We start from the raw sequence: 15,700 nt of genomic DNA on the forward strand, positions 1-15,700 counted from the left end.
AAGACACTTCTTCCCCCCTTATCCAAAGCATCTCTAACGTTTACAAGAATCCTCGTGTCTGCTTCTTCATGGTTGCAGCTTTCTTCGAGAAATACCTGCCAGTTCTGATGTAACTTGACATGCCCAGCTACCTTTCGTCTCGCGCCTTTTCCTCTCTTCTCAAGGGCAGATTCTTTCAGACTTGCTACTCGGTATTCATCCCACACAACGTCAATTCGTTTGGTACTCTTCAAGTGGTTTTCCAGGAAAGGTAAGAACTGCATATTCAGAAAACGTAGCGACAGATGAAACTGGAAGCGCATGCTCAATAGCTGCTCTGTGGAGGTGGCGGTGTTTCTTTGTTGACGCATGAAATCAAATCAGACTTTTACCCGAATCGGAGATTGTCAAACTCTGACAAATAAGGTGGATACGGCTGGCAATATACAAACAACTGAGGAGGTAACGGTCACTTGTTACCGCTGTCAACTTTAAGGACGCTTTGCAGATTTGCTTCGGCTGCTGGCGCTTGAACAGTGGCAAGGTATTCTTTGAAATCGTATCGTGAATCGATACAGTCCTTTCATCAATGACGTCTTTTACAAATTCCTTGTACTGGCGTAATCCAAGTTCCCGGACTCTATGCACAGTATCCACGACTGAGGAATCTGCGCAATTGCGTGTGTCAAGGGCAAGTAATTCAGGGCAGTCATCCTTAAAAGGGTTTCCCATTTCTGAAATTGTACTTACAAGTTGCTTGACATGACTTTGAAAGGTTTTCTGTGTAGAAAGTCCTTGTTCGTTGTGTTTGTTATTTTCATACAATACAATACAATAATACAATAACTTTATTTAAAGAGGGAAGCGTAATAACCTATCACAGTTTTCTAACTTACGGCCCTCATCAACAGTTGTTTCACTTTCAACTGACTTTCGAACTCTTGCAACACTCGAGCAGTTCCTGTTGACCATTTAGTTCCCGAAAGGCAACATGCTGCAATTTATACAAAGCTGCTGCGGTTACCTGGTGGGCGCGTCTGGTTTTCGTCAAATGCGCTACCTTAAGGAAGGAATCTGATTTCCCACTGGATGCTATCCCTGCCTCAGTTAGTGCTCTAGTCCAGCCAGATAAAGCTACAACACCACACATGGTCGACAGCACCATCTCAATCTGTAGGCCCCCCAGCATGACAACGTGAACATTTTCTCCGTGTTTAGCAGGCCAGTTCCACTGAACAACTTTTGCGATATCAAAAAGAGGCTGGTCACAGACAGTGACAGAAATTTGGCCCGGGTTAAGAAATTCTGTTGCCTTCTTAATCACAGACATTCCATGTTTCATCATGGCTACTGTGGCAGCCTTCTCTTAAAGCAATGGCAACAAGCTACCCAAGCATGGCAAAGGGTTAGGCAGTTCAGTTAGAGATGCGTGATAAGCAGCCCATGAAAGATGAATACCTTTGGTAGGCTCCTCATAAAAATGTTCTTCACAGTACTTCAACCAGTGAACTTGTTTTTCAATGGCAATAGACAACTGATCCGTGCTTACGGTCTCCACAGCTGCTTGACTTGTGGCAGGGACGTTTACTTCTGATGTTTTTATAGAAACAAGAGGAACTAAGGAATACGTGTCAGGCAGTGTGATATCTCTTGAAGCGGACCTGGCTGAACAGAGATTAATCCTTTGCACTCACTGGTTGGCTAACGTCTGAAAAAAAAAATTCATTTAAAATATTCTTAATCTAAGAATGGTTTTGTTTTTAGAGCGTTGTTAACTCAGGAAATTTCAGTCTGAACTAAAATAAATTGAATGGTTTTTGTTTTATCCGTCATCGTATCTTTGACTCCGACAACCATTGAATAGTTTAACACGCTCCGCTTGCCAGATTTGTGTCACTTCATAATTTATCGCTTAAATCAAATAATAAACCTACTTAAACATTTCCTTCTTGAACCATTTCTTTTATAACATCTGGTGATTTCTCACAGTTTTTCATTCATCTTAAGTTATAACGCTTATTCAGAGTAACTTTTATTGAACACCGGGTCACACATACGGATAAAAATAAAAATCACTGACCTCTTCGTTTTTAAAAAACAACTTGACTTTGTCTCACATCATAACGAAATGAATTTTACCTCATAGAAGGATGGAGTATAAAACATGAGTTGATACTTACAGTTTAGATGGTGAAATTCCGAGTAAAACAAGAAAACGTACCTCTCAACAACTCCACTGTCACGCGGGTCACCGGGAGGTAAAGCGCATGTTGTATGGAAACACCGCTGGCTTTTTATTATCATTTATTGTTTAAAGATTTTCATTAAGTTACAACAAATTTAAATAAAAGGAACTTAGTAAATATCTTCTCGCTAAAACATTAATATCATAAAGGAAGTGAAATTCATGTGGAATTGAGCTTTATGATGACTACGCATATTTGTCGTCTTTTTTCGCCTTTTTTCCTACAAAAAGGCATATTTTTACAATTGAGCACAGCTTATTAAATTTTCATACTTGGTCTTTATTTTACCTATACCAACACTTATTTCACACTGTAATCAATAAATTAAATTCTTTCATAGCTCATAATGGCACGCTGCTTTTGACACACAACAACTGAGACTTACTTACAAAAAAATCCCCCCTCCCTAAGTCACGAAAATAAACAGGTCTGTTGGAAGCGTGCTTGAGTTTCAACAAAATGAGCCCCAAAATCAGTGAAAACTTGTGACGCAGATGAATAATAAAGTAGCTGCCATTTCCAAAATGATGAAATTACCTGGTATTAAATAACGTCGAACGCGTCTTGGAGAGTAAATTTTGACTTTGCATAAACAAGAGTTGTGCGATTGTGATCTTTGTTTTGACTACACTCATTTCATTGTCAAACTTTAAAACACTTGACACAAAAAAACTTACAAAAACCCGGTATCTTGCCATCATTTGACACAGATGCTTCACTGTTTGGCGAGTAAACATGCCACGGTAACTTAATGACGGCGCCCGCTGAATTCCGGCCAGGTCACTTTCGATTTGGCGATTTATTTGAACGTAGCAAAAATCTCCCAAAATGTTTGACGCTGATCGTAACTTTTTATATTATATATTCACGGTTCAAAATTAATGTTGTTTTCATGTCGTAAATATGTTATTCTCGATCGACCGTCCTGGAGACTTCCTTCTGCTCTTTCTGAAAACTATGTATCAATAGTTATTTACTTTTGCATCAATATTTGTTTTTGCATAAAGCAAGCTAACAAGATCTGTACCTTGCTGAGTTCGCATTTGTTTATAGCGTTAATAGTATTTTCGGTCCGATGCTTCTGTTTTATGATGGGTATATTGTTTTGGTCTCCCATCCAAACACCAACCCCATGGAACAGGGCTTAACATCAGTGAACTTTAGTATTACAAAGCTGTCAGATGCTCAGCGGGTACGCCTACACTTGTGGTGAAAAGAAGTTTATCGACATGTCAGCCCAGAAGCTGAATGTTTCTCACTTCCCATTTATTTTCTTCAATCTTTCTGGGTTCAGTACTTTGCTAGTAACCACATGTCTTCTCAGACTATTTACCCAAGACTTCTACCATGGCACTACAATGATAGACAATACCAAAACAATATCGTGCACTGTTAGAGCTACATATAACGCAAGGACAGATCTGTTTCGTCGTACGAACGTGTGAGGACCTGTGAGCCAAAGGGACTCTTCTGGTATGACTTGAAAAAAATTGTTTGGAACGGTGCACGTACCACAGGCAACCCAGTGTACCCTCACGGAGGGTCTAGTTCCATATAAAATGTCAACTGAGCTGTGTGTTGTCTTCCAGGAGATTCAAGTTGTCCTTGCGTAATATGTAGCTCTAACAGTGCACGATATTGATTTGGTATTGTCTATCATTGTAGTGCCATGATAGAAGTCTTGGGTAAATAGCCTGAGAAGACATGTGGTTACTAGCAAAGTACTGAACCCAGAAAGATTGAAGAAAATAAATGGGAAGTGAGAAACATTGGCTTCTGGGCTGACATGTTGATAATTTTCAAGCTCCCTCACATCTTCTTTCACCTCAAGTTTAAGCGTGCCCTCTGAGCTTCTGACAGCTTTGTAATACTAAAGTTTACTAAAGTTAAGCCCTGTCCGGCGGGGTTAGGAACTGGATGGGTGACCTCAAACATATACCCCTTCGTAAAACAGGAGCATTGGACCGAAAATACTATTAACGCTAACCAATGCGAACTCAGCAAGGTACAGATTTTGTTAGCTTGCTTTATGCAAAAACAAATATTGATGCAAAAGTAAATTGATACACAGTTTTTAGAAAGAGCAGAAGGAAGTTTCCTGGACGGTCGTTCGAGAATAACATATTTACGACATGAAAACAACATTAACTTTGAACCGTGAATATAGAATATAAAAAGTTACGATCAGCGACAAACATTTTGGGGAGATTTTTGCTACGTTCAATTTTGTTATTGTACTTTTGGTTGCACAAATTAATCGCAAAATCGAAAGTGACATCGCCGGAATTCAGCGGGCGCCGTGATTAATTTTGTGTCAAATGATGGCAAGGTACCGGGTTTTCGTAAGTTTCTTTTTCTGTCAAGTGTTATAGAGTTTGACAATAAATGAGCAAAGTCAAAAACAAAGATCACAATCGCCCAAACTCTTGAGGTTGACCCCGGGGTTGACCATTGTTTCTGCTGAGTCAAAAATTTACTCTCCAAGACAAGGTTATGTATCACCAAGTAATTCCATCATTTTGGAAATAGCAGCTACTTTATTGTTCATCGGCGTCACAATTTAGTTATGTCCAATATACACAAACGGATACGATTTGTCAATTCCAATAGTCCATTGGTACCAATGGTAGGATTGGTACCAATAGAAAAGAATGTCATTCCAATGGTTCTGTTGGTGAATATGCATTTCATTAAGGGGACTTTCGCTATTTTCCCAATTATGATGGTCCATTGGTACCAATCGTACCATTGGTACCAATAGAAAATGATGTCATTCCAATGGTTCTACTGGTGAAATTATTTTCTCATGTGGTCTGGCTAGGTACAAGGCAATTCCGATGGTCCATTGGTACCAATAGAAAATGATGTCATTCCAATGGTTCTACTGGTGAAAGTATTTTCTCATGTGATCTAGCTGGGTACAGGGCAATTCCGATGGTCCATTGATACCAATGGTACAATTGGTACCAATAGAAAATTATGTCATTCCAATGGTTCTACTGGTGAAATTATTTTCTCATGTGGTCTGGCTAGGTACAAGGCAATTCCGATGGTCCATAGGTACCAATAGAAAATGATGTCATTCCAATGGTTCTACTGGTGAAACTATTTTCTCATGTGATCTAGCAGGGTACAGGGCAATTCCGATGGTCCATTGGTACCAATGGTACGATTGGTACTAATAGAAAATTATGTCATTCCAATGGTTCTATTGGTGAAAAAAAGTTCGTTTTCACACCAAGTAAAGGCACGCAATAATTATAATGATTATTCCTCGTTCTACAAGCCAACCACAAAAAACAAGTTCGCTTTTACGCCAAGTAAAAGCATGCAATAATTATTATAACGAGATGCTTCCGTGAAGCATACACTGGGTTGCCTGTGGTACGTGTTACAGAAAATCAGAAGGCACTGAATTGTGTGGTATTGAACTACAGCATTCCAGTCTCTGACGAATAACTAATAAAAGAGAAGCGAGAAACATTGGCTTCTGGGCTGACATGTTGATAATTTTCAAGTTCCCTCACAACTTCTTTTCACCATAAGTTTAAGCGTGCCTTCTGAGCATCTGAAAGCTTTGTAATCACTGAAGTTAACCCTTGCCCGACGGGGCTAGTGTCTGGATGGGAGACCAAAACAATATACCCCTCATAAAACAGAAGCATCGGACTGAAAATACTGTTAACGCTAACAAATGCGAACTCAGCAAGGTACAGATTTTGTTAGCTTGCTTTATGCAAAACAAGAACATCATTCTAAAAGCTTCTTCTACGCAAAAAGTAGGTTCTGGAGGTAATTTTGAGAGTGGAAATCAAGGTTACGCGGCAGACGGCAAATACAGACTCACGATTTTTAAATTAACTTAGCACACCAGAAAGACGCTAACCTCATTTTGACAAGATAATGCTTTACTATTGCCATAAAAACTATCCAGTTACGCTCGCATATCATAAAACATGATGAATTCATAAAGGCCACCTTTTCCAGCGAACAACTTTTGAAACAAACAACATATTTGCTATTAGAGGGAAAAACCCCTTCCTATTTCATTACGTGCGTGAAGAGAAGAAACTCAGTCGTTTCAAATATGCGCAATATTGCAACAAACTAAATTTCAGGATCAAACCGTTTACATGAAGAACCTTTTCCTTGAATAATGAAGCACAAAATAGAAGACAAGCTTTCTTTCAAATAATCCTTGGCTGTCACATTTCCAATTATTTTTTTTTTACCTGAAGATTGTGCAGAGTTGATCACAGATCCACGTAAGGTGTTCGATTCGTTCTCTGTCTTTGTTGAACCCATAAGTTACCAGAGAATTTTCCATTTGATTTCAGTGTTCTACATAACAGCACAGTTGGTAAATATTATTTTAAGAAATACAGCTCACTTTGATTTCGACTCGATGGGCGATAGATTGTTGTCGAGGTCCATTACTCTTCGCTTTTGAGATTCCAGGTGTTGGTTTTTCACCGCCTGCCTAGTTTATCCAACTGACTTACCATTATTGAGCTCCATAAGGGTATATTTTGTTTAAGGATCCACTAAAACGCCATTCGCGTTACATCACTTTCGACGCCATTGGACACAGTAGAATCATTAACTTAGCCTGCCACCAGAGAAATCTACGCAGTTCCACTACCCTCTCGATCCTAAGAAAATACACGCAGAACGCTCTACGCACAAAGACACCACTTACCAGGGGAGTGACAGGCAAGACTTTTACCGACACAGAAGAAAAAAAAAAAACACCGAACAAATGCCACACACTTTACGACTGGGATTCCCATACGGCAACCGAGTAAATATTCCTCGTTCTATAAGCTGACCACGCAAAACAAGTTCGCTTTTACACCAAGTAAAAGCACGCAATAATTATTATGAATATTCCTCGTTTAATAAGCCAACCACACAAAACAAGTTCGCTGTTACACCAAGTAAAAGCACGCAGTAATTACGATGAATATTCCTTGTTCTCTTAGCCAAGCACACAAAACAAGTTCGCTTTTACACCAAGTAATAGCGCGCTATAATTATTATGAATAGTCCTCGTTTTAAAGCCAAGCACGCAAAACAAGTGGGCCTTTACACCAAGTAAAAGCACACAATAATTATTATGAATATTCCTCGTTCTATAAGCCAACCAGGCAAAACAAGTTCGCTGTTACACCAAGTAAAAGCGCGCTATAATTATTGTGAATGTACCTCGTCCTGACTCGTCAAAAAGCATCTTGGTACATGGCTTTCTCAAACGAGACTATAATCACCGGAATAAGCAATGTTTCCGCTGCAATTAAATTCAATGAAATTTTTGGGTAATTGAAACGGAGGTTTTTTGAGGCCCAATTTCAACATGCTGTTTGTCAAGAAAAGTCGACCTTTGACCACCAAAGCAGAGGCGAGGTATATTGAAATCACACACGCTAATCTCGATTTATTCACTAAACAATTCGAGACTCTAGGTTTACTGACACAATACAACGTGAATTGACTGGAACTACTGTAGGTCAAGGGCAACGTGTCATTGAAATTTAACTGTCTTGGTTTAAGAGTGACATATCCGGTAATTAAAATAACTGACCTAAAAAATTGCATACTAGCACGATTCATTACATTCCATATTTTTGCGCAAACAACTTTCCTTAATTCACTTTGTGAACATACCTTCAAAACAGACAAGAAAAGGTATCCCCCTTTATGTAAGCATACGCTTCTTGAACCAGTCCAACGCTTCATGACTTTCGTGAGTTGTGCCGTAATTGTGTCGTCAGAGCTGTCACGCAAGAGATAAGGACAAAGCGCACAGACCATTATGACTGCATGCGGTTCTATTCTGAGTTTGTTGGGGGAATTTGTGGCCCAAGTTCTGACAATCCAGCAAACGTTCAATGCGTAATAATAACAAAATGTGATAAGGACATCAAGGCACACATGAGAAGTTATAAAGTGTTGGATTCTTCTCTGGGTACAGAGGCTGGGCTTTTGCTCACACGTGCGGGTGAGCTTTAAATTAAATCACTTAAATTAAGATAGTGAGCAGAAAATCTCTTTGAGAAATCTACCTATTACAGACTTAATGTCAAAACCCGGCCATAAAAAATGGACCCTAAAAACACTGCTGCCACAAAGCTGCCGCAGTCGTGTTGTTGGATACACCTCGTTCGTTAATCCATGAGCACCGCGGCACTGCGGCACTGGGCACTAGCCACTCTACTCAGCTCAATTTAACTGTAAGTCGACTAAGGCACTGCAGCACCAGCCATTCTACTGAATTCACTCTATCTGACGCAAACTGCGCGAAAACCACTTTCGTTCAGTTCGGCACTGCGGCTAGCATCGCGAACGTAAATGCTCCTTTGTGGACGGGTATTCAGCAATCGCTCCAATTGCGAAAATCGAGTAAGCAAGATATGTAAGACCATGTAATCATGTATCGTTGTACGAGACTGCGAGCACTCACTTTTCCAGTTGTCCCTGAAGCGAGTACATTGATCAGTGCAGCCAGATTGTATCACTGCCCGTGAAACTAACGGCTATTATTTTCTTATTAATTGCTTTTAAAAGGTGTTTTTGAGATAGATGATATAATTTTTGGGTACGACGATATGCCCACGGCATTATGATCGATTTGGAATCCGATGGAGATGTAATAAGAAAAATTGCGCCTGCCCACATGAATGGGCATCACACATGGCAGTGAAAGGGAAGCGCGGATTAACCTTTGCTCAGTTTTAAAAACTTGACTTGCGCTTGACTTGCTGTTCTAGCGAAATTTCAACTATTTATAACCGAAGTTGTAGCACAGTGGCGAAGTTACCATGAAAACAAGATAGCCACTGAAAAACACGCTATACTTTATCTTTAAACGCGAGTATCTCAAAAATGAACTCGGTGACTCCCATTTTTTATTGCTGGAGAGCAATTGGCACGCTAAGACAAAACTCATTGCAAAGTTTAAAAAAATTATTTGCAGCAGATTCATAGCCCCCTTCACAATTGGGAAATTTTAACGTGGTTCTGAATCTGCTCCATTTGCAAAGAGTTTCATCTTAGCCTGCTAATCGCTTTTCAGCAATAAAAAATGGGGGTCACCTTAGTTCGTTTTTGAGATACTAAGTGCTTTAACACAAAATATAGGGCGTTTTTAGATGGTTCTTCTGTTGCCATGGTAATTTATTACGTCACAGTAACATGTGCATCTTGTTTAACGATTATCGGCAGCGTTTCATGTGGTACCATAACATTGCCGTTAAGTGAAACAGCGTTATAGAGTCAGTTCGTCTAATGAGACATTCCCTCAAAAATGGTTGAAGCTGGTTTGAGCCACCTTGACACGCACGCGCTAGTTTCTGGATAGTTTATACATCAGTGTTTTCGACACATACAACGGAATTAGCATGCTTGTGGTCAATATAATTCTCTAAAACCCGCAGACCACCACACCGTGTATGTCTTGTAGGATGGAAAGGATTTCTTGTTCGTTAAAGTTCAGAGAGAGAGCGCAATTTATTCATAATCTAGGTGCAAGTTTCAGTCAGAAAATGTGATTAAAATATTTTTTCAAGAAAAACAAAAAAATTGCGCAAGGTGGCTGTACGGCTGTGAGGGTGCATATATTTCTTATTTTACTTATTATTTTTATTACTATGATATTTATGTAATGATATTATGTAAATTATACATAATACTAGTATAATATTATATACTATAATAAAGTTTCTATATAACGCCCGCTCTCATCGGTTTAAACAGTGTGCTTTATGAGAGTACAAAGCACGGAACAAACGAAAGCTCACGCCATCATCCGCAGAAATGGCAGATAAATTTCCGAATTTTTCCTTGGGTATTATTGAACAGTTTGTTTTCCAATTGTCATATCGGAAACGTGCAGGTTTTCATGGGCAACAATTCGGCCGGTTTTCAGTGAACATAATTATTTGGATCCACATTTTTGCTGTTTTATACGGACTGAAACATATAGGCAATTGTTATTCCTGAATAAGTCCGATCGGGTGACTGAATCAGTTGAAAGGCTCTCTGGGTATAAATCGGCGTCTCAGTTACCGTGACTAACTGTACGAAATCAGTCAACTGATTCACTTTAGTAGGGAACGAGAGCAACAAGGTGAAAAAGAAATTTCTGTTAATAAGGTTTATAGAACAATGCTCTCAGCAAATAGGACAAGCCGGCAATGGACACCTTTTCATTTCTCTGCTCTCGAGTTAGAAGATCCAACTGAATCAGCCGGTTACCATTAATTTACAACTGAATCAGTTATTGACATGAATAGCGCCGGATAATAGCGGAAGACCATCCCTACGATTTTCCTCGCACTCGCAGTAACTTTTGCTGTTCTCCGGGTCAACTGAATAAGTCGGGTTGTGTGACTGAATCAGTTGGAAGGCTCTCTGGGCAATCAAGCTTTTCGTGTACGAAATCAGTCAACTAAACAAGTCCACGAGACTTGACGCAGTTATCAGTGAGACCTATATGCAAAGAGATATAAATGCATCACTGTTCATATGCTTCTGGAACTAAGGTTGAAAAAATCAGTGAATAAGCAAAGGAAAACAATCCGTCACGCCAATTTAAACGACACCAAAACCAGTGCAAATGTCACGGGCACGTGTCTACAATGTAATTCAATTCACAATCGCAATAATTGAATTTACCAGAGAATGATTCAAAGCTGTTTTTTCTCCTTCTTCTTTTATTTTTCCTTTCTAGTTCCCCGCTGAAGCAAGGCTTCCAAGGCAAATAATTATTTACAGAATGTAAAAAAAATTTGACTTCGACTTGGCAACAGCTATGGATTGAATTGTCGATATATGATCTCTAATTAGATTTATTTAAGTGCTAAGACGCGGCAAGAAAAGCAGTCGATGTTTCTTATTACAAAGGTTCTAAGGAGCGTGCAATTCATCGCAAGAGGTCGTACATTCAGGGCTTAATAAGTGTTTGTTTGATTGGGATCAAATCCAGATCTGCCTGCAAATGCCAACATTCATCCACAACGGGCGAAGTAAGTACATGTAATTGCTGGTTTTTCTTTAATTATCCGTGCGCGTGTGTAGAAATTATAAGTAATGCAGCTTTCTCAAAAAATAGCATGCCTTGACTGCATTTTGGCTGGTAAGGAACAAGTCCGTATTGCAAGTCATTTTTGCTCCCATAAATTAAACAGTGATTATATGAAAATTGTCTGCTTGAAGGTCACAAACAGTTTCAATATTGACGGTGAGTCAAAGATTGCTTTATGTTCATAAAGAAATTAAAGAATAAATAATGTGTAAAAAAATTGGCACAAACACAGGGCTCTCCCTAGTTTTCAGCACAACTGGTTGGGGCCTTTTCAAACCAGTAAAGCATTTGGTTAATGTTGGACGTTCTGCAACGGATAAGCGCCTCCTGAGCGTGCGCAGGCGGTAATAAGTGCTCTTACAAGAGGTAGATTTTACCGGTTACCACCTAATAAGGAGAACCCTGGAACGTGGTTGCTTTTCAATTGCTCGGACAAAACTGCTTCAGTTGTGGTTTGATTTAAGCCAGACATCTTGTCATCACAAGAATTACGATTGGCGGAGAGGGTATGAAACAGTCAACTGCTTCAGTACTGATAAGCCACCACTTGATATTTGATTCCTATTGGTTAAAACTGTACTGAATCAAACATTCCAGTTTGTAATTTTACATTCCAGTTTGGATTTAGCCGGTGTTAAGGGTTAATCCGTGCTCCCCTTTCACTGCCATGTGTGATGCCCATTCATGTGGGCAGGCACAATTTCTGTTATTACCTCTCCAAATCGGATCAAGATGCTGTGGGCAAATCGTTGTACCCAAATCTTAAACCTGATTCGATAGGCAATGGGAAGCCAATGAAGTTCGTAGAGAGCTAGTATAGTAAATGGTTAGAACCCAAATGAAAATGAACAGCATACTTAAGACTCCATTGGTAGTACAGTGTCAAAGTGGCTACCCACATGTATGCATTGCGTACCTACTTTTTTAAACAACGCCGAGAAATACGAAAACACAATAGTTTCAATGTCCTGACTACAGGATGCTAAACTGGCACAGCAAGATTAATTGAGCAGTGAGAGGGAATAACTATCTTAAGCCAATTTTCGAAATGCCTTTCTTCATCAGGGTTTCCCAACGAATGATTTTGGCGTATGGAGAAAGAGAGGGAAAGGCATTATTTGAATAACCGGATTATGCATCTCTAGTATAAAAACGGCCAATTCTGTCCTGACGAGCAGCCTTTCTCAATGGAAACGTGTGAGCAGTTCAATTAGCTCATTCAAAGTCCCTGGATCAAAATACATGGAGTAACCAGGTATCCAGACAAAAAAATTGTGACGAAAAAACAAGCAATTCCGATATTGGGTAGATTTAGACATGAAATAAAAAATTATGAGTTTGATGTCAATTTCAAAAAATTGAATATACACTCTGAGTGGCATCCCCTCCTGTTAGGAACTTTTAATTAGCTTTCGATAAGAAAGATGAAATGGGATGCCATCGCTTTTCTATAGGCTGTTTTTCCCTCATTTACATAATATAATTTCTATTTTTAATGTGCGGTGATTATTATTGTATAAAACGCTCTTAGTCTGTTAAATGCCCAAGTATTTATTCTGTAACAACTGTCTCCATTAGCCGAAATCATTCCTTGGGAAACCCTGATGAAGAAAGGCATAATTCTTTCGAAATACTACCTTAAGATAGTTATTCCTTCACTGTTCAATTAACCTTGCTTTGCCGGTTTAGCATCCTGTACTCAGAGCATTGGACCTATTGTCTTTTCGTTCATTTATCTTCTAGGTGCACCCCAGATTTCTGAGAAAAACTTCCTGGTTTTGATTATCAACAATGGTGGATAAAAAGTTGGACCTTTTGGAGCGGCATATGCAAGAAATTAGCATTGCAAGAAAGGAGGGAGACAGACGAGGCAAGGGTTTGGCTTATTTCAATCTTGGTAGACACTATCAGGCCACAGCTGACTTTAATCAGGCCATATCAAATTACACAGAAGCATTAGCCATTTTTAAGGAAGTGGGTCTCAGGGCCGGAGAAGGAAAAGCTTATTGCAATCTCGGCAACGTTTATCGAAGACTTGGTAATTTCAAGCAAGCCATAGAGTACCACCATCAACATCTTAGTATTGCAAAAGAGGTAGGGGACAGGGACGGAGAAGGTGCAGCCTATGGCAATCTCGGCAATGCTTATGTCAGTCTTGGTAATTTCAAGCAAGCCATAGAGTACCACCATCAACATCTTAGTATTGCAAAAGAGGTAGGGGACAGGGCCGGAGAAGGAAGAGCTTATTGCAATCTCGGCAATGCTTATTACAGTCTTGGTAATTTCAAGCAAGCCATAGAGTACCACCATCAAGATCTTAGTATTGCAAAAGAGGTAGGGGACAGGGCCGGAGAAGGAAGAGCTTATGGCAATCTCGGCAACGCTTATCAAAGTCTTGGTAATTTCAAGCAAGCCATAGAGTACCACCATCAATGTCTTTATATTGCAAAAGAGGTAGAGGACAGGGTCGGAGAAGGAAGAGCTTATGGCAATCTCGGCTGCGCTTATGGCAGTCTTGGTAATGTCAAGCAAGCCATAGAGTACCATCATCAAGATCTTAGTATTGCAAAAGAGGTAGGGGACAGGGCCGGAGAAGGAAGAGCGTATAGCAATCTCGACAATGCTTATAACAGTCTTGGTCATTTCAAGCAAGCCATAGACTACTACCATCAAGGTCTTAGTATTGCAAAAGAGGTAGGGGACAGGGCCGGAGAAGGAAGAGCTTATTGCAATCTCGGCAACGCCTATCGAAGTCTTGGTAATTTCAAGCAAGCCATAGAGTACCACCATCAAGATCTTAGTATTGCAAAAGAGGTAGGGGACAGGGCCGGAGAAGGAAGAGCTTATTGCAATCTCGGCAACGCTTATCAAAGTCTTGGTAATTTCAAGCAAGCCATAGAGTACCACCATCAAGATCTTAGTATTGCAAAAGAGATAGGGGACAGGGCCGGAGAAGGAAGAGCTTGTTGTAATCTCGGCAACGCTTATGACAGTCTTGGTAATTTCAAGCAAGCCATAGAGTACCACCATCAACATCTTAGTATTGCAAAAGAGGTAGGGGACAGGGCCGGAGAAGGAAGAGCTTATGGCAATCTCGGCAACGCTTATCGAAGTCTTGGCAATTTTAAGCAAGGCATAGAGTACCACAATCAACATCTTAGCATTTCAAAAGAAGTAGGGAACAGGGCCGAAGAAGGAAAAGCTTATGGCAATCTTGGCAACGCTTATTGCAGTCTGGGCAATTTTAAGCAAGCCATGGAGTACCACAAACAAGAATTTAGTATTGCAAAAGAAGTAGGGGCCATGGCCAGAGAAGGAAAAGCTTATGGCAATCTCGGCATTGCTTACCAAAGTCTTGGTAATTTCAAGCAAGCCATAGAGTACCATCATCAAGATCTTAGTATTGCAAAAGAGGTAGGGGACAGGGCCGGAGAAGGAGGAGCTTATGGCAATCTCGGCAACGCTTATGACAGTCTTGGTAATTTCAAGCAAGCCATAGAGTACCACCATCAAGATCTTAGTATTGCAAAAGAGGTAGGGGACAGGGCCGGAGAAGGAAGAGCTTATGGCAATCTCGGCAACGCTTATCAAAGTCTTGGTAATTTCAAGCAAGCCATAGAGTACCACTATCAAGATCTTAGTATTGCAAAAGAGGTAGGAGACAGGGCCGGAGAAGGAAGAGCTTATGGCAATCTTGGCATCGCTTATCAAAGTCTGGGCAATTTTAAGCAAGGCATAGAGTACCACAAACAAGGGCTTAGTATTGCAAAAGAAGTAGCAGACAGGGCTGGGGAGGGTAGAGCCTATTGCAATCTCGGCATCGCTTATTGCAGTCTGGGCAATTTCAAGCAAGCCGTAGAGTACCACAAACAAGATCTTAGTATTTGCCAGGAAACTGAGGACCCAATAGGGCTGGCAATCGCATGTTATCATAATGGTCATGTTCATGACTTTTTTGCCTCCTTTAGCAAAGCTCTTAATTACTATCGTCTAAGCGTTTATTACTTTGATGAAGTTAGGCGTCTTCTTTGGTCAGAGGATGCATGGAAAATAAGCTTTCGTGACACAAAGGGGTTTGCGTACACCGCTCTGTGGACAGCACTCTTGAGGAATGGAGAGATTGATGAAGCTTTGTATGCTGCTGAGCAAGGACGAGCACAGGCTTTGGCAGACATTTTAAAGATGCAATACAGCGTTGATGAGAAATCTACGATGAAGGTAACTATCTCTTTGGTTATGAAAGATCTACCTTCACAAACTGTTTTTACAGCACTTGAAGGGAACACGATCAGCTACTGGTTTCTAAGAGATGATATCGGGATAAATTTTAGACAAAAGAAAATCGAAAATGGAACTGCCAAGTCTCTGATGAATAGTACTTTAGAACAGATTA

At 40.1% G+C, this 15,700-nt stretch overlaps 1 protein-coding gene across 2 annotated transcripts in view; it reads left to right on the top strand.

Moving 5' to 3' along the window:
- The window catches only part of LOC138051628 (tetratricopeptide repeat protein 28-like), a 105,474-nt gene that overhangs the window by 9,509 nt on the left and 80,265 nt on the right, over positions 1 to 15,700 (top strand). Inside the window, exon 7 of one of the 2 annotated variants that reach the window (XR_011132862.1) lies at positions 10,954 to 13,006. Coding sequence is in view for 1 of the 2 variants with exons in the window: in XM_068897866.1 (XP_068753967.1) it covers positions 13,099 to 15,187 (2,089 nt within the window). In the remaining variant the exon portion in view is untranslated. Of the gene's footprint in view, positions 1 to 10,953; positions 13,007 to 13,050; positions 15,188 to 15,700 lie in introns of those variants that run through there. The other variant, XM_068897866.1, reaches the window with a different exon arrangement.

Source organism: Montipora capricornis, chromosome 6, assembly GCF_036669925.1.
Source record: "Montipora capricornis isolate CH-2021 chromosome 6, ASM3666992v2, whole genome shotgun sequence".
Classification (NCBI taxonomy): domain Eukaryota; kingdom Metazoa; phylum Cnidaria; class Anthozoa; order Scleractinia; family Acroporidae; genus Montipora; species Montipora capricornis.